At 40.3% G+C, this 27,695-nt stretch overlaps 1 protein-coding gene across 14 annotated transcripts in view; it reads left to right on the top strand.

Annotated features, from left to right (window-relative positions):
- Window positions 1-1,176: 1,176 nt before the first annotated feature.
- The window catches only part of RNF216 (ring finger protein 216), a 171,987-nt gene continuing 145,468 nt past the window's right edge, over window positions 1,177-27,695 (top strand). For 5 of the 14 annotated variants that reach the window (XM_089895553.1, XM_022565468.3, XM_089895554.1 and 2 more), the window contains exons 1-2: window positions 1,178-1,328; window positions 20,837-20,972. In XM_089895553.1, the coding sequence (XP_089751679.1) occupies window positions 20,906-20,972 (67 nt within the window). In that variant the 5' untranslated portion in view covers window positions 1,178-1,328; window positions 20,837-20,905. Of the gene's footprint in view, window positions 1,333-1,542; window positions 1,640-4,153; window positions 5,251-8,655; window positions 10,801-20,836; window positions 20,973-27,695 lie in introns of those variants that run through there. The other 9 variants (XR_016387720.1, XR_016387723.1, XR_016387721.1 and 6 more) reach the window with 6 other exon arrangements.

Raw genomic sequence — 27,695 nt, 5'->3', positions numbered from 1 at the left:
AAAACATGTTCACTTCTCACTCCAACCAAAATCTATTCCTCTTGATTTTCCCCATATTTGTGAATGGCACCACCATTCACCCAGCTGCACAAGCCAAAAATCTTGTAGTTATCCTCAACTCCTTTCATTCTCTCTCACCCCACATCCAATCCATCTGCAAATCTCTGTTTTACCTTTAAAAGAAATCCCTACTCCGACCATTTCTCATCACCTCCTCCCTGACGGTACTGGTCCAAGCCATGCTCTCTTATCATTTAGAATCCTGCAATAACTTCCTAACTGGCTTTCCTGATTCTGGTCTCGGAAAACACAAGCAAATCAACTCACGTCCCTGTTCCCAATTCTCCAGTAGCTTCCCATCGCACTTAGAATAAAATGCAAATTCAATTTAAGACCTACGATTTGGCTCCCGACCACTTTGCCAAGCCCATTCCCTACCACTGTCCGTCTCACTCACCTCACTGCCATGCAGCCACACAGCATAACGCTGTTTTTCTAACACGCCAGGCGTATTCCCATCTCAGGGCTTTCGGCCTTTGTATACCGTCTGCTTGAAGTGCTCTTCCTCCGGGTGGTAACCACAGCTCACTCCCTCACTTCATTTAGACCACACTATTATCCCCATCACTCTATCCCTTCCTCTGTTTTATTTTTCGTGTGTGTGTGTGTGTGTGTGTGTGTGTGTGTGTGTTTCCAGAACACTTCCTGTCTAGGCCAGTATTTTAGTTGGTTAGTTAATTAGTTCACCAGTTATTGACTTCCCAATAAAACATAAGCTTCATGAGAACAGGGACAGTCTATACCGTTTTGGCTCCAATTCCTAGACCAGTGCCTAGCATACAGGAAGCCCTCCGAAATGTGTTGCATGAATGACTTGCCAAAGGCAACGGATGCAAATAAATGCATATCCAGGAGATTTCCACGGCTGCCTGCTTCACGCTTCACGCCCTGGAGTTGAAAACTCCACGGAGACAGCGACACCTCCTCACGGGGTTGAGGGGCTCTCAGTTCCTTTCGTCCTCCCGCCTAGTGGGGGAGTCAAGACTCAGCGGGCCGTGAGCCGGGATGGAGGAGCGGACAGGCGTCCCTCTCTATGGTGTTACTCCCCAGACCCCTCCTCCCTATCACCCGGCGTGCCTCTATGGTTCTTCCTGTCATTAGTCGGGAGGGGGCGCTGTGCGCAGGCGCGAGGTGACGCCGCGGCAGGGCCGGAAGGAGCGCAGCGGCGGCCTCGGCTGCGGCCACGAAGCTGCCGTGGTGCTCCTGCGGACTAGAAGCTGCGGCGACAGAAGCCGCCGAGCCTGCTTCGAGAGCTGGCGAGGTGAGTGGTGAGTAAGTGTCGGCCGCGGGGCGCGCCAGCTATTCGGGAGGCTCTGTGAGGCTAGTGGCGTCTCAGCCCGGCGCCTCCATTGAACCCGTGGGTGAGGGTGGGGGCGGGGGCTCGTTTGTGAGGGGCGGCGGGGGGCGCTGGCCGGGCTCAGCCGCAGCCCCGACTCGAGCGAACCCGGGGCCGCGCGGGGCGCCGCCTAGCGCCGAGCGTCCGGAGCAGCGGGGCTAGCGGCCGAGAGGGAGCGATAGAGGCGCGGGCGGCCGGCGGACCCTCCGCCGCTCCCGCCACTTCGGGAAGTTTCGCGGGCCGGTAAATCCGAAAGACCGAGTTTCCTCGGCGGCGCCTCACGGGAGGCGGTGGCCGTGGAGCCGAACGCGGCCGGGGGCGCGCGGGGGGGCAACATGCCGTGACTTTGATCTCTGACGCCCTGGTCCGGGCGAGGGGTGGCGGGGGGCTGACGGGCCGCGGTCCCAAACCCTCCCGACTCGGCTCTGGAGGGGCGTCTTCCCGAAAAGGCGGCCACTGCTGCCCAGCCCTCGTGAGGCCTCCCCGAGTGTGTCAGAACCCTGGGCAGCGCGGGGAACGCGAACCCGACAAATGTGCCCGGAGCGCCGAGCGGCGAACGAGGCCGATCTTCCCGCGTGAGATGTGGCCCGAATACCGTGTGGGACGATTGTCGAAAACTTCGGGCCGCTTCAGTCCCGTGACCAAGCTCACCGAGTGCCTGCAAGGTCCCGGTGATGTCCGCTGGGCAGGGTGCCGACATGAGCGAGCCGAGGGCTCTGTAAAGAACTCGGATGCGTCGTGATAAGCGTCTGGGTAGGGTTGTCCCAGGCTTTTTTATTTTTATTTATTTAGTTAGTTTTGACTGCGCAGGGGCTTTCTCTGGTCGCGGCGGGGGGGGGGGGGCTACTCTTTGTTGCGGTGCGCGGGCTTCTCATTGCGGTGGCTTCTCTTGTTGCGGAGCACGGGCTCCAGGTGCGCGGGCTCAGTAGTTGTGGCTCGCAGGCTCCAGAGCACAGGCTCAGTAGTTGTGGCGCACGGGCTTAGTTGCTCCGCAGCACGTGGGATCTTCCCGGACCAGGGCTCGAACCCTTGTTCCCTGCATTGGCAGGTGGATTCTTAACCACTGCGCCACCAGGGAAGTCCCTGTCCTAGGCTTTTTGATGCAAAGAGAAGATGACTTACCCTGCTGAGAGAGGGCTGGGCAGACTTTAGTATGCTGGCCTACTGGAAGACCTTTAAGAAATGGCCTTGCTTCATTGGTGTTTTGTAGAAGTAATTTATTGCGGCTGGGGGTAGGGAGTGGTTGAATTTAAGGAAATATTTGGAGAGCCTGGGGCCAGATTTTGGACCTCCCCGTAAACTTAAATAGAGGCTTTAGATTTTTCTCCTGAAGACAGGCAGCAGCTAATAAAAGAGAAGTCTTGCAGCCCCTTTGGAGAAGTCTAATAAAGGAAGTTGAGATGTGAGCCTGGGAGACTGAAAGTTTATGAAACAGGATAGATGAGAGAGCCTGTGTTTACTAATTCTGATAGTTCCTGTTTAATGAGGGTTCACTAAATTCTAGGCTGTAGTTAGATCTTTACAGACATCTGTCTTTAGCCAGATGCTGTTCTAAGGATTTTCCATATATTAACTCTTTGACGCCTCAGTGGGTTTTGTCATTATTCTTATTTTAAAGAGAAAGAAAGGGAGGTGCTGAAAAATAGCTTACCTGGTTGCAAAGCTTGTAAGGGTCAGTCAGAGCTGGTACTTGAACCCAGTTTGGCTCCAGAGTTCATGCTCCTAATTATCCTGCTATACCTGTGAACTTCTTGTTTGTTCAAAAAGTTCTTCTGGAATATTTACTTTTGCCAGGCTGTGTCCTATGTCCTGAGGCTGTGGCCTCTCCCATTGCGGAGCACAGGCCCACGGGCCCAGCCGCTCCGCAGCATGTGGGATCCTCCTGGACCGGGGCATGAACCCACGTCCCCTGCGTCGGCAGGCAGACTCCCAACCGCTGCACCACCAGGGAAGCCCAGGAATGAATGTTTTTTAGCAGAGGAGATAGATATTAATTATAGCTTCCTAAATTGTAGATTATCATTGTGGTGAGTACTTTGAAGGAGTGAGAGGTGTGTGAACAAACAGTGGGGTTAGTCCAGAAAGGTTTTTCTCTGAGGAGGTGACATTTAAGATGAGGAACTGAAGGATGAATACAGTTAATTTGGTCAAAGAGAGGCAGTGAAGAGGAGTAACTCAGCCAGAGAGAAGAGCCTGAAGTGGAAGGCAGAAGCATGGAATGTTCTAGGACCTGAGCCTTGGTGCCTGCAGATTGGTGAATAGGGGGAAGAGGTATGAGGTGGGGCTAGCTAGTCAGCAAGGGCCATATGAGGCAGTGTTTCACAGGCCATGGTAAGGAGTTTGGTTCTACCATGATGAGATCTGTGTTTTTTTTAAAAAAACAAAAACAAAAACTCAATGCTATGTGAAAATTTATCCTAGGGTGTAACCTGTAGACAGTATTGGGATAGAAGGGACAGGATATCACGAGTTCACAGAGGATTCAGCTGTAAAAATATCATTGAAAACATTGATTTCTCCCCTTTGTGGATGAGTATATGCTTGCCTATCCATCCCAGTTTCTTTTTCTTTTCTTTCTTTTTTTTTTTAACATCTTTATTGAAGTGTAATTGCTTTATAATGTTGTATTAGTTTCTGCTGTATAACAAAGTGAATCAGCTATATGTATACATATATCCCCATATCTCCTCCCTCTTGCGTCTCCCTCCCACCCTCCCTGTCCCACCCCCCCACCCCCCACCCCCCACCCACCCCACCCCCCGTCCCACCCCCTAGGTGGTCACAAAATGCTGAGCTGGATCTCCCCATGCGATGCAGCTGCTTCCCACTAGCTAGCTATTTTATGTTTGGTAGTGTATATATGTCCATGCCACTCTCTCACTTTGTCCCAGCTTACCCTTCCCCCTCCCCATGTCCTCAAGTCCATTCTCTATGTTTGTGTCTTTATTCCTGTCCTGTCACTAGGTTCATCAGAACCTTTTTTTTTTTTTTTTTAGATTCCATATATATGTGTTAGCATATGGTATTTGTTCTATTTTCTGACAACTTCACTCTGTATGACAGACTCTAGATCCATCCACCTCACTACAAATAACTCAGTTTCGTTTCTTTTTATGGCTAAGTAATATTCCATTGTATATATGTGCCACATCTCCTTTATCCATTTATCTGTCGATGGACAGTTAGGTTGTTTCCACATCCCAGTTTCTTTTTTTTTTTTTTTTTTTTTTTGCGGTACGCAGGCCTCTCACTGTTGTGGACTGTCCCATTGCGGAGCACAGGCTCCAGACGTGCAGGCTCAGCGGCCATGGCTCACGGGCCCAGCCGCTCCGCGGCATGTGGGATCTTCCCGGACTGGGGCACGAACCCATGTGCCCTGCATCAGCAGGTGGACTCTCAACCACTGCGCCACCAGGGAAGCCCTCCACATCCCAGTTTCTGAACCAATTTTCAATTGACAGTTGATGAAAAATCTCAGTGTTATATATTAAACTCTGTAGCTTCCCCACCGAAAATTTTGAATAATTTTTGGTTTAAAACCTTTTGTATTGTAGAAAGATACTGATAACAGGATTTTTAGAGCTCTTTTAAACTGCTTAAACTCCAGACTAATTGTTTGCATATTATCTGTAATTATGGATGCTATTTTACTGTAGTTTTTTCATTTTATGTATTGAAATTAATATGCATTGCATTTTCTTATTCTGAACTCATCAGCTTCCTTGTTCTTTCTTAATAGTATCACCATCCTCCAGTCACCTGATCTCAACATCGAGGTCAACTTTGACTCCTTGTTTCCTCATGCCCTTCATGGCCAATTACATACAAAAATCCCATTGAATCTAACCTCTGTGGTCAGTATCTTGTATCTTTTCCTCCCTCTGCTTACTGTTACCTTTAGTTCAGACTTCACTGGCTCTTGCTTCCTGGGTTTCCTGCCACTAGATTACACACTGCAGCTAGGTTGATTTTCCTAAAGCACAGCTCTCTGCATTGCTTCCCATTGATTAGAAAGTAAACTTAGAGCTCTGCTTCACTTACCTGTTAGCAAACCACCTCCAAGCCTGGTGACTTAGTATAATGGTTTTATTTGTTGGCAGTTTTTTGAGTCAAGAAATTGGGAAGGACTCACCTGAGCCTTTTTCCCCCCACACACATGCTGTCAGCCAAGGTGGCTGGGACTGGAGGATATACTTCCAAAATGGCTTCTTTATTCATACGCCTTGTCTGAGACTGCTGGAAGACTGGGTTCAGCTGCCCTTTCCCTCTTCATGTAGTGTCAGGGCTTTCCATGTGGTCTCTCCATCAGGGTAGTCAGACTTCTTACATGGTGATTATGGGTTTCAAGAGCCCTAGATGGAAGTGCTGTTCTCTTAAAACTAAGCCTGGAACTGGCAGAGCATTAAGTTTAGCTTAAATATTGCTGTCTCCACTAAGCCTACTCTGACTGCCTGCCCTCTTTCAACTGGAATAGTCTCTGTATTGCACTAATGGGTTTATACTTTGTAGTATACTTAATTGTGTGCATATTTTCTCTCACTGATGGAAGTTCTTTGAAGCAAGATCCATGTTGGATTTTCTTTGTGTTCCCCATGATGCATAACACAAATTCTTTATACCATGTGGTGAGCCTGCAATAAACATTTGCCAAACTCTTGTAATGTATTTTAATTTTAAATGTTAACATAAATAATACCAATTTAGTATATAAAAATATAAGGAAGCAAAAAATGTAAACCTATTACTTAGAAATAACCGTTATTAACTTTTCTGTGTTAATTTAATATTGATTACATATTAGTACAGGATTACAAAGAATGGCTACCTAAATGTTAAGATGAGAAACTAGTATTGGAGTTAAAAGCGATAATCATTTATAGACACTTAAAAAAATATGCTAGGAAGAGGTTTTGTGGGTGCTGATATGACATGGGCATGTCAGCTTCTCTCAGCCTGTGCCTGGCTCTTCTTTGCCCACCTTTCTCTAGAACATTCAAAGAGTTATTAACCCACTAAATTTGAAACATCCTTTATTACCCCAAAATCAGTGTTGTAGAAGTGATGGGCATATTTTTGGAGATTACTCTGGAAAACAGGAACACCACAAAACCCCAGGACCATACACTATTATATTAGGAGCATCTGGAAGGAAAAGTGGAGAAGTGACATGAATAGAAGAATTGAGAAGAAAATGATTTGTTAGAGACAGACCCAAAGACCCTGGTCACAAGGAAGCAAAGATGCAGTTTCGGAAATCATAAAATTGTGTGAGAGAACCATGGGTGATTCCCATCTTTTCCCGACTTCCTTTGTTCTCCAAATTTTCTATAATGGTGTAATACTTTATAACTGAAGAAAATCATGGTAAACTGATTGTTGTCGTGTAAGCCATGTTACTTGACTCTGATTGTATATGGCTATGATGAAGAGCTCCAGTCTCTGGCAGAAGAGTATGTTTTTGGAGCCACTCATTCATTCAACAACTGTGAGACTCTGGAAGTACAGCTATGAGTAAGACATAGTCAAGGGCATATGGAGAAAACAAAATGCGAACTCCTTCTCATCATGTGTTGATTCATTCATACAACGAAGTGAAGGGGATTAAAAAAAAAGATCATTAGGACAGTTGTGGGAGGTGGAAGAGAAGATAGAAGAATTGTCATCCAATTTTCTTAAATTCTTATAATATTACTACATAAGATTCTCCACTGAGTAATGAAGTGATGAAATATATCCTAATTTTAAGTTCTAATTTGGAAGCATTAATTGGTATATTTGACTATAGAGTATAATCATAAATGTGTAAATGATTATTTGTATAATTAAAAGCAAGAGGTGACAACTGAAATATTCTTTTTTGGGTGGCATTTCCTATTTCTGAACTCCACTTTGGTGTCTGATCAATAAGCAAAAAGACATACATAGCTTCTTGCTACTTCCAAAGGGAAAATGAAGTTTCTTATAGAAGGAAGTAAAAGTTTTACTGTGAATAGTTGTAATACTAGTGAAAAGTAGCTTGGAAGAGGAGAATAAAGTTCTCTCTCCACCCCTCTCCCCCCGTTTGGTTGTATTATCAACATATTAGTAGTAGTAGTAAACACTGTGCATCTGCTGTTTCCATTTCACAGGTAATAATGTCATAATGTGACACTTGCTATTTGCCAGTCATTATGCTAAACACTTTATATATGTTTAACTCAATTAATTTTAAAACAACTGTATTGTCATTTTACAAATAAAGGAATTAGGCCCAAGAGATTAAGCAGTTTATGCATAGTCACTGATTCACTAATTGGTGAAACCATGGTTCATACTTAGGCCATCTGCTCTGAGCCCAGATGAGAGGACTGAATGTCAGGGAGTTAAATGACCTTTACAGAGAAGCTAGTCAGGAGTAGAAATTTCATCATCAGACTTCTTTTCTCACTGCAGCTTGGGGCCACTGTACTTGCCATTCATGAGGAATCTTGCTTTTAAAGCATCACTAGTAATCTGCTTAACTACAAGCTTGACAGTCTAACTAAATTAGATATAAAATAAATCACATTTTCCTTTGATTTCCAGTGTAAAATTGAAGGAACCTAGTTATGGTAAAAGAAGAAATAAGCTTGGTTATTGGAATTAAGTGTTAAAAATGCTTTTTTAAATTTAATTAAATTTTGGCTGCATTCGTTGGGTCTTTATTGCTGCGCGTGGGCTTTCTCTAGTTGCAGCGAGAAGGGGCTTCTCTTGTTGCAGAGCACAGGCTCTAGGCGCCCAGGCTTCAGTAGTTGGGGCACGTGGACTCAGTAGTTGTGGCTTGCGGCCTCTAGAGCACAGGCTCAGTAGTTGTGGTGCACGGGCTTGGTTGCTCCACAGCATGTGGAATCTTCCCGGACCAGGGCTTGAACCCGTGTCCCCTGCATTGGCAGGCGGGTTCTTAACCACTGTGCCACCAGGGAAGTCCCAAAATGCTTTTTAAAAATTGTATTTGATGGGACTTCCCTGGTGGTCCAGTGGCTAAGTCTCTGTGCTCCCATGGCAGGGGGCCCAGGTTCGATCCCCGGTCGGGGAACTAGATCCTGCGTGCCGCGACTAAGACCCGGCACAGCCAATTAAATAAATAAATATTTTTTAAAAAAATTGTATTTGAAAGAAAAGTACTTGAATAGGTGCAGTTGAAATTTGATACCAGAGCTCTTTCCATTATACCATGCTATTTATAAAATCAATAACATCATTATTGTTATTTCAAGTGAGATACTTAAACTTATGCTTGGGTTTATAATTTTTAAACATTGAGATACCTATGTTCAGTTATAGATACCAGAAAGTTCTGTTGTAATACTTAAACATAGTCTTGATATAAAATTTTATAGTATCTTAAGTTGGGAAAATGACATTATTTGACTATCTATAGACATCGTATAATAAGCCAGGGTCTGGGGCCCACCTCCTCTGAAGTACATGATTTCTCACAGGAAGGCAAAGAAAATTGAGATTTTCTTAGAGAGGAAGAAAAACCTTGAGTGGATAGGTTACAGATAGGGTCTTGGAACTAAAAAGCCACTGTAGCAGTTATAATTGTCCCCCATTGGTTCTTACTTACTGATTTTCATTCTTGTGATGTCCGTCAGAGTAAAGCAAGAAAATGGTTCAAAAATCAAACTACAGAAAGAAATAAAAGCAATAATTCTCTTCTCTTGACCCCCAAATACTGTTTCACAGAGGCAACCACTCTCTTTTTCCCTTAGGGTGACTTTTTTCCCTCTAAGTTTTCCATTGTTAAATACAACACACACACAGAAATTTCACCCCAAACAGCTAAGTTTAGGCCTATGCCTAAACTTTATCTAAATGGAGGCATTCAATATATTTTCTTTTATGTCTGAATTCCTTCACTCAACCATTATATTTTAAGATCCATTCATATTGTGTGTGACTACAATGGCTTGATTCTTGATGCTGTGTATGTTTCAATTGTATGAGCATACCTCAGTGTATTTGTCCATTCCATCATTGATATGAGTCCTTTTCAGTGTTTGGCTGTTAGGAATAGTGCTGCTGTGAACATTCTTGTGCATAGACCTGGTGCGTATAAGTGTACATTTCTGTAGTACAGATTTTACAGTGGATTGTTGAGTCTTCCAGGATTTATATTTTCCACTATAATTGATAAACTATCAAGGATTCTTTTTTTTTTTTTTGCGGTATGTGGGCCTCCCACTGCCGCGGCCTCCCCCGTCGCGGAGCACAGGCTCCGGACGCACAGGCCCAGCGGCCACGGCTCACGGGCCCAGCCGCTCCGCGGCACGCGGGACCCTCCCGGACCGGGGCACAAACCCGCACCCCCCACATTGGCAGGCGGACTCCCAACCACTGTGCCACCAGGGAAGCCCTCAAGGATTCTTTTTTTGCACAGTTGTGGTACCAGTTTCCTCTCCTACCAATAGTACATGAAAGTCCCCATTGCTCCAAATCCTCAGCAACACTTGGTCATCAATTTTCAGGCTTCTAGCAATCCCTATGGGTATGCAATATCTCATGGGAGTTTTTTGCCCTTTACAAATAAAACAATATATAAAACATGTATGGCTTAATGAATTATTATAAGGTGTTTGTATGTACTACTTAGGTCAAGAAGTAGATCATCCCGAAGCCTCCTCTATGCATGCTGTCCTGAGCATAATTCATTCCTTCCCCCTGAAATTAACCATTAGTCTGATCATTTTCTTGTATTTCTTTATGGGTTTTTCACCTGAGTGCATCCCTATATCTTTTAAATCTAGGGTTTCTCTTCCATTCCTTTAATTTTTCCTTATAATTTATCTGTTGTTGAACCTGAATCATTTGACCTGTTAGTTTCCCAGCACCTAGATAGGTGTTTGTCAGGCTTAAAAAAAAAAAAACCATTCCTCCCTGTAGAGCCATTTTAGACATTTTTTCCTGATTCTCCCCCATTAAATACTAAGGAATAAGATTTTGTTGGGTGGGATTGAATTTGGGAGGATGACAAACCATTGTAATATATAAGATATTTTTACCCCCTTGCAAAATTGCCCCCATTGAGAATACCTGATCTAGATGGCATACTTAACGGTGTAATTCAAAAATTTCGTTTTTCAGATAGCTTCTATTCTAAAAATTAGGCTGTGTCCAGATCTGATTGTTTCTGTCAAGATAGTAGATAGTGTTCTTTCCTCAGAAGGCAGTTATGTCTTATTGTCTCTATGATGTTAGAGTCAATGATATTCAATGTCTAGGTCCAGTAATTTTTTATTTTTTTATTTTTTTTTCCCGCTTGTGGGATCTTAGTTCCCTGACCAGGGATTGAACCTGGGCCACCAGAATGAAAGTGCTGACTCCTAACCACTGGAACGCCAGGGAATTCCAAGGCCCAGTAAATTACTGAGGATTGCAAAATGGTGATATTTTAATTGAATTTTTAAATTAATACTACAGTAATTTTATAAAGAAATGATTTCCTCATCTGCTGTTTGGTTATCCAGTGATATAGTTTATATAGAAAAGGCAAGAAAATGCCTGATTCTTTGCCTTTGTTTTACCAGGTTTAAAGATAATGTATTGGTTGACCGTCATCTTCTGAAAATGACTTTTAAAAAACTATGAACACTTTCATTTAACATTTTCCTAAGATGTTTGTACCATATCAATTATTATCTTTACTGAAGTTCAAAATGTTCCATCTTTGGCCAGTGGAAGCCTCTTCAGGAATTTATTCTGACAGGATTCAGTCTTTGATAAGTAGTCTTTGATAGCTTCCTTGATATGTGATATGACAAGATGTTCCATGTTCATTTTGTATGATTCCTGCCCCAGACTTGGAATTAGTAATTTGTCCCAAAAGCCTTCATCTCTTTCGATGAGAAATAGTATTTCAAATAATCTGGGCACTATGGATGTTCATTGCTACAAGCAGGTCTTGTTTGAAAACTTTTTTTTTTTTGGATGGAAGTAAAATATTTTACCAGTTTATACTAATATTTATAATTCAAATTTAGGACTATAGTGGTTTTACTTAACTTACTTTATTGCTTCTATATTATAATTCCTTTTTACCACACTAAGAATCGTGATTCTCAAGGACAGAGGGATTGATAGAATTAGAATATGCTATAACTTTGTTTTAACACAGCCAAAAGTGTCAAAATGAAAGTCTCAGAATGTCACCACTAGCATGATTACTGTAAACAACTTCAAAATCTTTCATATGCTTCCCTTCCCCATAATTTTTTAAATTGTACTGTATCATTCAATCTCAGTTATAATTTAATCTTAGTACTGTAAGTAATTATGTATTTCATGTTTACCACTAGTCTTTGTGTCAGTGTCTCTCTGGTCATTTTGGTTGCCTGAAGCTTGCTTTTCTGTTGATTCCTCAGGAAAATCTTGTAGGAAGTTCTTGTACATTGTTAAGTTTGTGCACTTTTTTCTTAAAATTAGTTTTGCTGGATATAAAATCTATGGCTCACGTTTTTTTCTAAAGTATCTTAATCTGTTTACGAGTGTCTTAAAGCATCACTGTAAAAATCTGTTAATAATCTTAATTTTTTCTGTTATAATTCTCAAGCCCAGATGCTAAAGGATTTTTTTCTTTCTTTCTTTAAAGTCCAGTAATTTTACTAGAATGTGTCTTGATGGTTGTCATTCTGGGTTGCTTTCCTTAGGTATGTACTGTGCTCTTTTGAAATGTAGCTTTAATATTTTTACTTTAGGAAAGTTTTTTTTTTCAGTTACAGTTTTTTGTGTTTTCTTCCCTTTCAGTTTATTCAAGAGCTCCTTTATCTCCTTTTTTCTATTTAAAATTTTCCTTTCACCTTTCAGTTCTCCTAAAGCAGTATGTGTTGTGTTTATTAACACTTGTATTTCTTCTAATTTACTCTGCATTCCTAAAACACTTTAATTTCTGTTTCTTTCCTGAGATATGTCACTTCATTTCTGAGTTTTTCTAGTTCTGATTTATGTTGTTATTTTATGTCTTATATTATTTTCTTAGTGACCCTTAGGTTGTTATATCTTTCTGGCATGTTATTGTCTATAGGGATGTTTTGCTTCTTGTTTTTCTTACACCTTTATATGAGATTTGACATCAGTTCTTTTCTTTGTTAATTTTTAGTGAAATTATCTTTTTTGGATTTTTAAAAAAAGTTTTATTGGAGTATAGTTGATTTACAATGTTGTGTTAGTTTCAGGTGTACAGCATAGTGATTCAGTTATACATATACATATATCCACTCTTTTAAATTCTTTTCCCGTATAGGCCATTACAGAGTATTGAGTAGAGTTCCCTGTGCTATACAGTAGGTCTTCATTAGTTACCTATTTTATATGTAGTAGTGTGTATATGTCAATCCCTGTCTTCCAATTTATCCCTCCTCACCCCCCTTACACCCTGGTAACCATAGGTCTGTTTTCTACCTCTGCAGCTCTGTTTCTGCTTTGTAGATAAGTTCATTTGTACCCTTTTTTAGATTCCGCATATAAGCAATATCATATGGTATTTGTCTTTCTCTGTCTGACCTCCCTCAGTAAGACAGTCTCTGGGTCCATCCATGTTGCTGCAAATGGCATTATTTTGTTCTTTTTTATGGCTGAGTAATAGTCCCTTGTATGTATGTACCACGTCTTCTTTATCCATTCCTCTGTTAATGGATGCTTTCTTGGACTTTTAGAAGGAGATGTAGTTTAGGATAACTTTTTCTAACTTCACAGAGCTCCTCTTCATACAGTGTTCAAAATATGGCAGCTTGCTTTTTGAGACTTTTTGATTCTGTTCTCTATTTTTATCTGGACCTAACTTCTCTTTCCTTTGTCTCTATCTTACTCAGTTTAACTGTTCCCAGCATTTTCTTCTCATAGGGCTGTGTCCTGTCAGGGAGCCCTGGTTGATGAGTTTCAAAACTTCATGGATCCTAGACTGCTATATCTTTTTCAGATCTTACAGGGTCAGGGCCTCCTTGCACTTACCCACTATTGAATTGAGCAAAACCGCTTCATAGTATTAGCTCCTTTTTCACATTGGCCTGTGTGCTTTCCAGTGAATTCCTGTCGGTTATTTGGGGTTATATATTGATACTATTCTCAGGTTTGAATGGTACCCTGTGCTTTCTGAGGCACCAGTGATGCTTCAGAAATTGTGTGGCTCTTGGTGGTTTGTCCTCATGTGCTTGCAGTTTGGAGTCTGTGGAGACTCCTTTGTTTTGTCTTGTTTTTGTGTAAACTGGAATTTTTGTAACCAGGGAATTTTTTTCTGTTTTTATTTGAAAATTTGGGGAGATTTAAAAGCTATGGTGCCACCATTACTGCCATCTTCCCAGAATTTATTTATTTGTATTTGGCTGCTTTGGGTCTTCACTGCTGCGCACGGGCTTTCTCTAGTTGCAGCGAGTGGGAGCTACTCTTCATTGTGCGCAGGCTTCTCATTGCGGTGGCTTCTCTTGTTGCGGAGCACGGGCTCTAGGCGCACGGGCTTCAATAGTTGTGGCTCACAGGCTCTAGAGTGCAGGCTCAGTAGTTGTGGTGAACGAGACTAGTTGCTCCGCGGCATGTGGCATCCTCCCGGACCAGGGCTTGAACCCGTGTCTTTCGCACTGGCAGGCAGATTCCTAACCACTGCACCACCAGGGAAGCCCCCATTTTTCAAATTGTCTGATTCTTCTTTTCCTTTTTTTTTTTTTTTTTCTATTTTCAGCTAACATGTAGGAGTTCTTTATATTTTCTGGATAGGAACCTTTGTTATATGTATTGCAAATTTCTTTTCCCAGTGGCTTGCCTTTTCACTCTTAATAATTTCTTTGGTGAACAGAAGTATTTTATCTTAATGTACAATATTTCAGTCTTTTCTTTGGTGGACAGCCGTTTTTATTTCCTGTTTAAGATATATTTTCCAGCTCCGATTTGTGCAGGTATTTTCTTATGTTATCTTCCAGAAACTTTATTATTTTACCTTACCATTTAAATCAGGAGTTCACCTGAAATTGTTTTCAGCTAAGGCATGAAGAAGAGGTCTAGTTCTTTGATCTTTCCTATGCTCCCAAAATATAGTTTTCCAGTACAGTGTCATATAGTTTTAAAAATCATGTTTATGCATTGCTCTGCAGTGCTGCTTTTGTCATAAATCAGTCATCCATATGTGAATGAATCTGTTTGTGGACTCTGTTCCATTGGTCTATTTTTCTCTTCTTTTGCCAATACCACATTGTCTTAATTATTGTAGCTTTATAATAATAAGACTAAATATCCAGTAGTATAAATTCTCCATGTTTTGTTTTTGTTTATGAATGCTTTACTTATTCTTGGTTCTTTACGTTTTCCTGTAAGTTTTAAAATCATCTAGTACATATCCATTTTTTAAATCTAAGGCTGTCTTAAGCTTGTAGACCAATTTGGGGAGAATTGACATCTTTACAAACTTGAGTCTTCCAACCCACAAATGTGGTATGTCTCTCCGTTTATCTACTCTTTAATTTCTCTCAGTGATGTTTTACAGTTTTCTGTGTAGAGGTCTTACACATTTTTCATGTGTTCATCCCTGTTGATTGTTTTTGATGCTACTCTTTTAAAATGTGTTTTTGTCTAATTGTTTCATACTAGTTCATTTTTTGTATATTGGCCTTGTATCTAGAGATTTTGTTTTTCATTCATTCACTTATTCCAGTGGTATCTCTGTGTACAGTTACACATACAGATATACATAATTTTGTTCTCTTGTAATCTTCTAGTATCTTTATTGTTTTCTCTTTCATGTAATCTATCTGGAATTGATGTTGATGGGTGGTATAAGGAATGTATCAAGGCTCATTTTCTTCCCATATAGATATCCACTTGGCCCAGCAATGTTTATTGAAAAGGCCATTCTTCCCACTGCATTTCAGTAACACCTTTGTTTTTATGTGGGTGACCAGGTGTATGTGGCTGTGTTTCTGAGCCCTCTGTTCTATTTTTCTATCTTTGCATCAGTACCACAATCTTATCTGCAAATAATGCCATTTTTATTTTTTCCTTTCAACCTGATATTTTATTTTTTATTGCCTGACTCTGCTTGCTACAACCTCCAATACAGTGTTGACAAAAAAAAGGTGAAAACTCTTCTCAGTTTCAGAGAGAAAGCTTTTCAGTGTTTCACTCTTCGGTGTGAGGATTGCTCTAGTGTTTTTGAAATGGCTTTAATTAGATGAAGGAAATTCACTCCAATACCAATTTGCTGAGAGATTTTAGTCGTGAATAGGTGTTAATTTTGAACACTTTTTTTTTCAACTGCAGTGACTATGTAGTTTTCTTTTACTCTAGTAATGAACGTTGCATTGCTTTGGTTAGGATTTTTCATTTGTGTTCATGAGAGATTCTAGTCTTTCTAGTCATGTTCTCATCACCGTTCAGTATCAAAATTGTGCTAGCCTCGTAAAATGATTTCAGAAATAATGTTTGCTCTTTTTCTGTTCTCTGAGTTTTTGTAATACTAGTTACATTTCTTCCTCAAATGTTTAGGAAACTTTACTGGGCTTGCTGTATACTTTGTGGGAAGGTTATTATTCAGTTTCTTTATTTGACAGAGATCTGTTGAAATTTAATTTTTTTGTTCAATTGTGGTAAATTGTGTCTCAAGGAGTTTATTTCAGTTAAAATTTCAAATTAAGTGGTATAAAGTTATTCATGGTATTTTTTTATATTGTAGAATCTGTAGTGATGTCTTCTTTAACATTCCAGGTGGTGGTAATTTGTGTTTTCTCCCTTTTTTTCTTAATCATTCTTAATAAAGTTTTATCAGTCTTATTTAATCTTTTTAGATTTTTTTGTATGTTATTAATCTTTTTAGAGAAACCTTTTTGCTTTGATTTTTCTCAGTTTTATGTTTATAATCTGTTTCAGTTTCTGCTCTTATAAGTTTTTTCTGTGTACTTTTTCTGGGTTTAATTTACTGCTCTTTTTCTAACTTCTTGAGATCAAAGCTTAAATCAATGATTTTTGGGTTGTTTTTTCTTCTCTAAAGTATGCATTTGGACCTGTAAATTATCCTTTCAGCACTGCTTTAATTCCATCCCACAAATTTTGATGTGTTTTGTTTTCATTACCTTTCAGTTCAGTCAAAATAGTTTCTAATTTTCAATGTAATTTTTTTAACCCATGGGTTGTTTAGGTTACTTAATTTCTAATACTTAGTAATTTCCAATTTTTCTTTTACTGACTGTTGTCATACAACACATGCTGTATGATTTCAAGCCCAGCACATTTGTTGAGGCTAGCTTTATGGCTCAGCATGTAGTCTGTTCTGTAAATGTTCCTGGTGCATTTGAAAAGAATGTGTATTCTGCAGTAGTTAGGTGGAGTGATCTATAAATGTCAGTAAAGTCAGCTGTTTGATAGTGCTGTTCAAGTCTTCTGTCCAGCTGTAGGTGTGGATTTGTCTTATTTCTTTAAGGTCTGTCAGTTTAAGCCATATATATTTTGAAACTGTGTTATTAAGTTCATACAGGTTTAACGTTGTTATATCTTCTGTGAGTTGACCTTATCTGGATTAAATCTCCCTACTCGTTTGTAATAATACTTGTAATATCCATTTTGTCAGATACTAGTGCACTCATGCAGTTTTTTATGGGTTTTGTAAAGAGCAGGGGGATAAAATAGTTAAAAAGAGAATTTCAACAGAGAACTAGAATTTATTTTTAAAAATCAGATGGACTTTTTATTGACATATAGTTGCTGTACAATATTATATAAGTTACAGGTGTACAATACAGTGATTTACAATTTTAAAAGGTTATATTCTATTTATAGTTATTATAAAATATTGGCTGTATTCCCCGTGTTGTACAATCAGTATATCCTTGTAGCTTATTTTATACCTAATATTTTGTACCTTTATTTCCCCCTACCCCTATATTATTGCCCCTTCCCCCTTTCCTCTCTCCACTGGTAACCACTGCTTTGTTCTCTATATGTGTGAGTCTCCTACTTTTTTGTTACATTCAATAGTTTGATGTATTTTTTAGATTCCACATATAAGTAATACTTTACAGTATTTGTCTTTCTCTGTCTTATTTCACTTAGCATAATGCCCTCCAAGTCCATTCGTGTTGCTGCAAATGGCAAAACTTTGTTCTTTTTTTTATGGCTGAGTAGTATTTCACTGCATAAATATACCACATCTTCTTTATCCATTCATCTTTTGATGGACACTTAAGTTGCTTCAATATCTTGGCAATTGTAAATAATGCTGCGATGAACATTGGGTTGCAGGTATCTTTTCGAATTAGTGTTTTTGTTTTTTTCAGATAAATACCCAAGAGTGGAATTCCTAGGTCATATGGTAGTTCTATTTTTAGTTTTTTGAGAAACCTCCATGTTGTTTTCCATAGTGGTTGCTTCAGTTTATATTCCCACCAACAGTGTACGAGGGTTCCCTTTTCTCCCCATCCTCTCCAACATTTGTTATTTGTGTTCTTTTTAATGATGGCCATTCTGACAGATGTGGGTTGATATCTCTTTGTGGTTTTGATTTGTATTTCCCTGATGATTAGTGATGTTGAACATCTTTTCATGTGCCTGTTGGCCATCTGCATTTCCTCAGATGGACATTTTATAATTAAGAACTACGGTATCTGAAATTAAGGACTTATTAGATGAGTTGTTAACGTTTGATGTTTGCTTTCTATCCTTTTACTTTAAATATTTCAGTTTTCTTGTACTTACACTGTTTATCTTGTAAAACACACTTAGTTGGGTTTCATTTATCCATTCTGATAATCTGTTTTTTAATTGTAATAGTCTGTTTATGTAATATAATTTCTGATACAGTTGAATTTTTTAAAGTTGTACAGCATAATGACTTGACTTACATACATTGAAATGATTACCACGATAAGTTTAGTTAACATCCATCCATATAGATACCAAAAGAAAAAAGTTTTTTCTCCCTATGATGAGAACTTTTAGGGTTTACCTTCTTAGCAACTTTCAGATGCACCAGACAACAGTGTTAACCTTAGTCCCCATGCTGTACATTACATCCCCAGTACTTGTTTATCTTATACCTGGAAGTTTTACCTTTTGACCACCTTCATCCAATTCTCCCACCTCTTGTAAACACAAATCTGATCTCTTTTTCTGTGAGTCTTTTTTTATAGTTTTGTTTTTTTTGTTTGCTTGTTTGTTTTTAGATTCCACATGTAAGTGAGATCATACAGAATTTGTCTTTCTCTATCTGACTTATTTCACCTAGTATAATGCTCTCAGGGTCCATCCATGTTGTCTCAGATGTCAGGATTTCCTTCTTTTTTGTAGTTGAATAGTATTCCATTTTCTTTACCCATTCATCTGTCAGTGGACACTTAGGTTGCTTCCATGTCTTGGCTATTATAAATAGTGCTGTAGTGAACATGGCAGTGCAGATATCTTCAAAGTATCGAGATATTTCGTTTCCTTCAGATATATACCCAGAAGTGGAATTACTGGATCATGTGGTAGTTCTATTTAAAAATTTTTGAGGAACCTCCATACTGTTTTCCTTAGTGGCTGTTCCAATTTATAATCCCACCAACAGTGTACAAAGGTTCCCCTTTTTCCATATCCTGCTAGCATTGTTATCGCTCATAACAATGAGTTTTTGAATGAATGATAACCATTCTGACAGGCACAGGTGATTTTGATTTGCATTTCCCTGGTGTTTAGTGCTGTTGAGCACCTTTTAACATACCTGTTGGCCAATTTGAATATCTCATTTGGGAAAATGTCTATTTAGGTCCTTTGCCCATTTTTAAAAATTGGATTATTTTGGGTTTTTTGCCATTGATCTCTGTGAGTTCTTTATGTATTCTGGATTTTAGCACCTTATTATAGGGGTTATGATTTGCAGATATTTTCACCCATTCCATAGGTTGCTGTAATTGAGTTTTTAATTTACTTTTTGAAAAATGTTTTTTAGTTCCTTTTTTTGTTTATTTTAATTTTTCCGGTTTAATTTTACTTTTTTAAAATATACGTTCCATCTGTTCTTTGATCCTTTGCTGATCTTTTGTATGTTCTTTTGCAGTAATGGTTTGTTTGTTTTTTTGCTGTACGCGGGCCTCTTACTGCTGTAGCCTCTCCCGTTGCGGAGCACAGGCTCCGGAGGCGCAGGCTCAGCGGCCATGGTTCACGGGCTGAGCCGCTCTGCGGCATGTGGGATCTTCCCAGACCGGCCCACAAACCCGTGTGCCCTGCGTTGGCAGGCGGACTCTCAACCACTGCACCACCAGGGAAGCCCCAGTAATGTTTTTTTTAATTTCTATTTTTCTTCTTCTGTTAGCTTTTTTATTATTTATTTATTTTATATAAGTTGCTATAGATACACATTTTTATTTTATTTTTTTGACTGCATGGGGTCTTCATTGCTGTGCGTGGGCTTTCTCTAGTTGCAGCGAGCAGGGGCTACTCTTTGTTGCAGTGCGCGTGCTTCTCATTATGGTGGCTTCTCTTGTTGAGAAGCACAGGCTCTAGGTGCGTGGGTTTCAGTGGTTGCAGCACGCAGGCTCAGTAGCTGTGGCTCGCGGGCTCTAGAGCACAGGCTCAGTAGTTGTGGTGCACGGGCTTAGTTGCTCCACGGCATGTGGGATCCTCCCAGATCAGGGCTCGAACCCATGTACCCTGCATTGGCAGGCGGATTCTTAATAACCACTGCGCCACCAGGGAAGTCCCGTTCTGTTAGCTTTTTAGTTATTCTTTTTTCTTTTTATTTATTTATTTATTATTATTTTGTTGTTGTTGTGCTGGGTCTTGGTTGCAGCAGGTGGGCTTCTTAGTTGCAGCTCGCCGGCTCCTTAGTTGCCACTTGCCTGCTCTTTAGTTGTGGCACATGGGCTCCTTATTTGTGGCACACAAACTCAGTCACAGCATGCATGTGGGATCTAGTTCCCTGGCCAGGGATCGAACCTGGGCCCCCTGCATTGGGATTGCGGAGTCTTAACCAGTGTGCCACCAGGGATGTCCCCTTCTTTTTCTTTTTCTTTCTTCTTTTTTTTTAAATTTATTTTATTTACTTATTTATTGGCTGCATTGGGTCTTCATTGCTGCGCATGGGTTTTCTCTAGTTGTGGCAAACGGGGGGCTACTCTTTGTTGTGGGACATGGGCTTCTCATCGCAGTGGCTTCTCTTGTTGCAGAGCACGGCCTCTAGGCACACGGGCTTCAGTAGTTGTGGCACGCGGGCCCTAGAGTGTAGGCTCAGTTGTTGTGGCGCATGGGCTTAGTTGCTCCACGGCATGTGGGATCTTCCCAGACCAGGACTTGAAGCTGTGTCCCCTGCATTGGCAGGCGGATTCTTTAACCACTGTGCCACCAGGGAAGCCCCTATTTTTCTTTTTAGTGGTGTTTTCACGATAAGCTTGGAATGCTACCTTGACCAGGTATGTGGGAAGAGTTTTGATATTCCCTCATTCTTAATGTTCTTTTTCTTTTCTTTTTCAGACTCTTTGGAACAGGTAGTCACCATGTTCAGATATTAGCAAGCACATAGCTGTATGTCTGCATTGGAAAATGGCAGAGGGAAACAACAATGAAGAGGTAATTCACTTGAACAACTTCCACTGCCACCGGGGACGAGGTAAGTGTTCGCACTTTCTCTCTTTCATCATTGCTTTTTCCCTTAATGTTACGGTTATATCGTCTTTGAAATGAATCTGTTCTGCACCATGTAAAACCCAGAGACGTTTCATTTTTATATCTCAGGACATCAGGTTTCAGTGGACTCATCAGACTAGAATTTTGTGTTAAATGGTGATTCCTGCTGGCATGAATGGGGTTTAAGAACCTTCTATCACAAGTACATTAGATCTTAAGAGGTAGGAGTACGGGAACTGTGGTAGTTCTCAGTTTTTGAAGGAATAGTGACTGCAGAGGAGTGCACCTCCAGGCCTGTGCATCCTGAAAGTACTGAATCTGCTGCTAAAGCACTTCTGGTCCCTCATACAATACTTAATTTAGTTTTTGCCAGAAGATTCTGGTTTAGCCTTACAAGGAAATTTAGGACGTGTATTCTTTGACTTTACAGTTTAAAATTAGGGGAAATTCATTCATTCATAAAGGAAAAGAGAGCCTACATTTCTCTAAGATTCCTAAACGCATATGAAATTTCCTATCAGATCGTAATTCACAGTTACATCTGGACTAAAAGGAAAAACGTTATGCTGATGAGTAGGAAAAGATCAGAAGTATAAATTCCATGGAAAAAGTTATACCATTTTTTGTGTGTTTTCCCATTGATAATATTTTGTGCTTATGAAGACTTTTTTTTTTTCAGCAGAAGGTAAATTATATATATAGGGCTTTCAGATAATTTAAAATTGAGCACATTTTATTAAGCAAATAAATTGAGAAAAACAAGTTTCTTTAAGCTATGCAAATTATGAAAACAAAAGAAATACTGAATTTTTTAGGATTTTATTAATGTGTATTCTAACTTGGTAGTGATTGTAGCCATAATTTATTGTGATTTAGGAAGTTTTAAATCCTAGTTGTAATTTGTATGTATGATCATTTCCAAATTTTCTGAACATGTATATCAAATAAATGTTGTGATTGTTTTTTTAACTGGGTCTTAAATATACTTCAACAAAGTCTCTTTAAGAACAACTAATTTATTCTGGGAAATTATTGGCTTTAGAGGTATATTTTTCTGTTGGACACGTTTTGTGTATTTTGCACCCGTTGTGAAGAATTTTGTCGTGAGGAACTATACACATTTTAAGTGTATAGTTCAGTGAGTTTTGAAAAATGAATATACCCATATAACCACCACCTCAGTCATGATGTAGAACATATCCAGAAAGATTCCTATATGCCCCTTTGCAGGTAGTCCTCACCCCACTCCTGAACTAAGGAAACCACTGATGTGTTTTTTGTCACTATACAGGTTCATATAAATAGAATCATACAGTGTTTACTCTTTGTCCTGAATTCTTCCACACAGCATAATTTTTTTGATTCATCCATGTTGTTGCATGTATCAGTAATTCAATCCCTTTTAATTGCTGAATAGTATTCACCTAAAATTCTATATCCAGTGAAGATAGCCTTAAAAATAAAGGTAAAATAAAGAAAAGTTAAAAGTACAAGAATAAAAAAAAAAGGTATATTATGCAAACAGTAGCCCTCAAGACAGAGCTGTTAAGTCTATATATTATTAGATAAAGTAGACAATCCAGCCAGAAGTGTTAATGCAGATAAAGAGTTCTGGGAAAGATAGAGTCTGGGAAGATAGAACAATTCTAATCTCTATAGAGTAGTAATATGGTATCAAAATATACAAAGAAAACATTGACAGAACTAAAAGGAGAGTTGGACAAATCTACAATCAAAATGGGAGATTTTAACATGTTTCTTTCAATAACTGAGAGAGATCAAGCACACAGAAACATTTGTATAAATATGGAACACTGGAAGAACACGATCAACAAACTGGACATAATAAACATATATGGGACTGCCACTGTACTCGGGACAGACCCGGGCGGCTGAAACCCTGTCTGCCCTCCAGGCCACGCACCAGGTGTTGCTGTCTCTAAGCTGAACCTGGTCACCTTCTTTGAGCAAAGGGCCCTGGAATGTGAAGAAAAGGAGACAACAGTCATACACCCAGATTGTGAGTACAGAGAGACCTTCAAGATGGCAGAGGAGTGAGACGTGGAGATCATCTTCCTCCCCACAAATACATCAAAACTACATCTACATGTAGAACAACTCCTACAGAACACCTACTGAATGCTGGCAGAAGACCTCAGACTTCCCAAAAGGCAAGAAACTCCCCACGTACCTGGGTAGGACAAAAGAAAAAAGGAAAAACAGACAAAAGAATAGGGACGGGACCTGCACCACTGGGAAGGAGCTGTGAAGGAGGAAAAGTTTCCACACACTAGGAAGCCCCTTCACTGGCAGAGACGGGTTGTGGGGGGTGCGGTGGAAGCTTCAGAGCCACAGAGGAGAGCACTGCAACAGGGGTGCAGAGGGCAAAGTGGAGAGATTCCCGCACAGAGGATCAGTGCCGACCAGCACTCACCAGCCTGAGAGGCTTGTCTGCTCACCCGCTGCGGCGGGCGGGGGCTGGGAGCTGAGGCTTGGGCTTCGGAGGTCAGATCCCAGGGAGAGGACTGGGGTTGGCTGCATGAACACTGCCTGAGGGGGGCTAGTGTGCCACAGCTAGCCGGGAGGGAGTCCGGGAAAAAGTCTGGACCTGCCTAAGAGGCAAGAGACCATTGTTTCAGGGTGCGCAAGGAGAGGGGATGCAGATCACCGCCTAAACGAGCTCCAGAGACAGGCGCAAGCCGTGGCTATCAGTACGGACCCCAGAGACGGGCATGAGACGCTAAGGCAGCCGCTACAGACACCAAGAAGCCTGTGTACAAGCACAAGTCACTGTCCACACCTCCCCTCCTGGGAGCCTGTGCAGCTCGCCACTGCCAGGGTCCCGTGATCCAGGGACAGCTTCCCCGGGAGAACACATGGCGCACCTCAGGCTGTTGCTACGTCACACCAGCCTCTGCCACCGCAGGCTCGCCCCGCATGCTGTACCCCTCCCTCCCCCTGGCCTGAGTGAGCCAGAGCCCCCAATCAGCTGCTACTTTAACCCCGTCCTGTCTGAGCGAAGGAACAGATGCCCTCAGCTGACCTACACGCAGAGGTGGGCCCAAATCCAAAGCTGAACCCCCCCGGGAGCTGTGCAAAGAAAGAAGAGAAAGGGAAATCTCTCCTAGCAGCCTCAGGAGCAGTGGACTATATTGCCACACTCAACTTGATGTACCCTGCATCTGTGGAATGCCTGAATAGACAACCTCATTCCAAAATTGAGGCAGTGGACTTTGGGAGCAACGATATATATATTTTATTCCTTTTTCTCTTTTTGTGAGTTTGTATGTGTATGCTTCTTTGTGTGATTTTGTCTGTATAGCTTTGCTTTTACCATTTGTCCTAGGGTTCTGTCTGTCCGTTTTTTTTAATTACTTTTTAATTTTTTTATTTTTAATAATTATTTATTTTAATAACTTATTTTATTTATTTATTTGTTTCTTTCTTTTTTTCTCCCTTTTCTTCTGAGCCATGTGGCCCACAGGGTCTTGGTGCTCTGGCTGGGTGTCAGGCCTGTGTCTCTGAGGTGGGAGAGCCAAGTTCAGGACATTGGTCCACCAGAGACCTCCTGGCTCCATGTAATATTAAACAGCAAAAGCTCTTCCAGAGATCTCTATCTCAATGCCAAGACCCAGCTCCACTCAACGACCAGCAAGCTACAGTGCTGGACACCCTATGCCAAACAACTAGCAAGACAGTAACACAACCCCACCCATTAACAGAGAGGCTATCTAAAATCATAATAAGGTCACAGATGCCCCAAAACACACCATCAGATGCGGTCCTGCCCACCAGAAAGACAAGATCTAGCCTCTTCCTCCAGAACACAGGCACCAGTCCCCTCCACCAGGATGCCTACACAACCCACTGAACCAACCTTAGCCACTGGGGGCAGACACCAAAAACAGTGGGAACTACAAACCTGCAGCCTGTGTAAAGGAGACCCCAAACACAGTAAGTTAAGCAAAATGAGATGAGAGAGAAACACACAGCAGATGAAGGAGCAAGGTAAAAACCCACCAGACCAAACAAATGAAGAGGAAATAGTCTACCTGAAAAAGAATTCAGAGTAATGCGAGTAAAGATGATCCAAAATCTTGGAAATAGAATGGAGAAAATACAAAAAACATTTAACAAGAACCTAGAAGAACTAAAGAGCAAACAAACAATGATGAACAACACAATAAGTGAAATTAAAAATTCTCTAGAAGGAATCAGTAGCAAAATAACTGAGGCAGAAGAACAGGTAAGTGACCTGGAGGATAAAATAGTGGAAGTAACTACTGCAGAGCAAAATAAAGAAAAAAGAATGAAAAGAATTGAGGACAGTCTCAGAGACCTCTGGGACAACATTAAACACACCAGCATTTGAATTATAGGGGTCCCAGAAGAAGAAGAGAAAAAGAAAGGGACTGAGAAAATATTTGTAGAGATTATAGTTGAAAACTTCCCTAATATGGGAAAGGAAAGAGTTAATCACATCCAGGAAGCACAGAGAGTCCCGTACAGGATAAATCCAAGGAGAAACACGCCAAGACACATATTAATCAAACTATCAAAAATTAAATACAAAATATTAAAAGCAGCAAGGGAAAAACAACAAATAACATATGAGGGAGTCTCCATAAGGTTAACAGCTGATCTTTCAGCAGAAACTCTGCAAGCCATAAGGGAGTGGCAGGACATATTTAAAGTGATGAAAGGGAAAAACCTACAACCAAGATTACTCAGCAAGGACCTCATTCAGATTCGATGGAGAAATTAAAACCTTTACAGACAAGCAAAAGCTAAGAGAATTCAGCACCACCAAACCAGCTATACAATAAATGCTAAAGGAACTTCTCTAGGAAGGAAACACAAGAGAAAGAAAAGACCTACAGTAACAAACCCAGAACAATCAAGGAAATGGTAATAAGAACATACATATCGATAATTACCTTAAATGTAAATGGATTAAATGCTCCAACCAAAAGACATAGACTGGCTGAAAGGATACAAAAACAAGACCCATATATATACTGTCTACAAGAGACCCACTTCAGACCTAGGGACACATACAGACTGAAAGTGAGGGGATGGAAATGGAAGTCAAAAGAAAGCTGGAGTAGCAGTTCTCATATCAGACAAAATAGACTTTAAACTAAAGACTACTACAAGAGACAAAGAAGGACACTACATAATGTTCAAGGGATCAATCCAAGAAGGAAGATATAACAATTGTAAATATTTATGCACCCAACATAGGAGCACCTCAGTACATAAGGCAAATGCTAACAGCCATAAAAGGGGAAATCGACAGTAACACAATCATAGTAGGGGACTTTAACACCCCACTTTCACCAATGGACAGATCATCCAAAATGAAAGTAAATAAGGAAACACAAGCTTTAAATCACACATTAAACAAGATGGACTTAATTGATATTTATAGGACATTCCATCCAAAAACAACAGAATACACTTTCTTCTCAAGTGCTCATGGAACATTCTCCAGGATAGATCATATCTTGGGTCACAAATCAAGCCTTGGTAAATTTAAGAAAATTGATTTCGTATCAAGTATCTTTTCCGATCACAATGCTATGAGACTAGATATCAATTACAGGAAAAAATTTGCAAAAAATACAAATACATGGAGGCTGAACAATACACTACTTGATAACCAAGAGATCGCTGAAGAAATCAAAGAGGAAATCAAAATATAGCTAGAAACAAATGACAATGAAAACACGGCGACCCAAACCCTATGGGATGCAGCAAAAGCAGTTCTAAGAGGGAAGCTTAAAGCAATACAGTCCTACCTCAAGAAACTAGAAACATCTCAAATAAACAACCTAACCTTACACCTAAAGCAATTAGAGAAAGAACAAAAAAACCCCAAAGTTAGCAGAAGGAAAGAAATCATAAAGATCAGATCAGAAATAAATGAAAAAGAAATGAAGGAAACAGTAGCAAAGATCAATAAAACTAAAAGCTGGTTCTTTGAGAAGATAAACAAATTTGATAAACCATTAGCCAGACTCATCAAGAAAAAAAGGGAGAAGACTCAAATCAATAGCATTAGAAATGAAAAAGGAGAAGTAACAACTGACGCTGCAGAAATACAAAGGATCATGAGAGATTACTACAAGCAGCTATATGCCAATAAAATGGACAACCTGGAAGAACTGGACAAATTCTTAGAAAAGCACAACCTTCTGAGATTGAACCAGGAAGAAATAGAAAATATAAACAGACTAATCACAAGCACTGAAATTGAGACTGTGATTAAAAATCTTCCAAAAAACAAAAGCCCAGGACCAGATGGCTTCACAGGCGAATTCTATCAAACATTTAGAGGAGAGCTAACACCTATCCTTCTCAAACTCTTCCAAAATATAGCAGAGGGGGGAACACTCCCAAACTCATTCTATGAGGCCACCATCACCCTGATACCAAAACCAGACAAGGATGTCACAAAGAAAGAAAACTACAGGCCAAGATCACTGATGAACATAGATGAAAAAATCCTGAACAAAATACTAGGAAACAGAATCCAACAGCACATTAAAAGGATCATACACCATGGTCAAGTGGGGTTTATCCCAGGAATGCAAGGATTGTTCAGTATATACAAATCAATCAATGTGATACACCATATTAGCAAATTGAAGGAGAAAAACCATATGATCATCTCAATAGATGCAGAGAAAGCTTTCGACAAAAT

This window comes from Delphinapterus leucas, chromosome 15, assembly GCF_059928025.1.
Source record: "Delphinapterus leucas isolate spDelLeu-1000000601 "Yukka" chromosome 15, BTC_Dleu_Yukka2, whole genome shotgun sequence".
NCBI classification, from domain to species: domain Eukaryota; kingdom Metazoa; phylum Chordata; class Mammalia; order Artiodactyla; family Monodontidae; genus Delphinapterus; species Delphinapterus leucas.
Note: the sequence above shows the minus strand (reverse complement) of the source record. Positions and strands in the feature narration are given on the sequence as shown.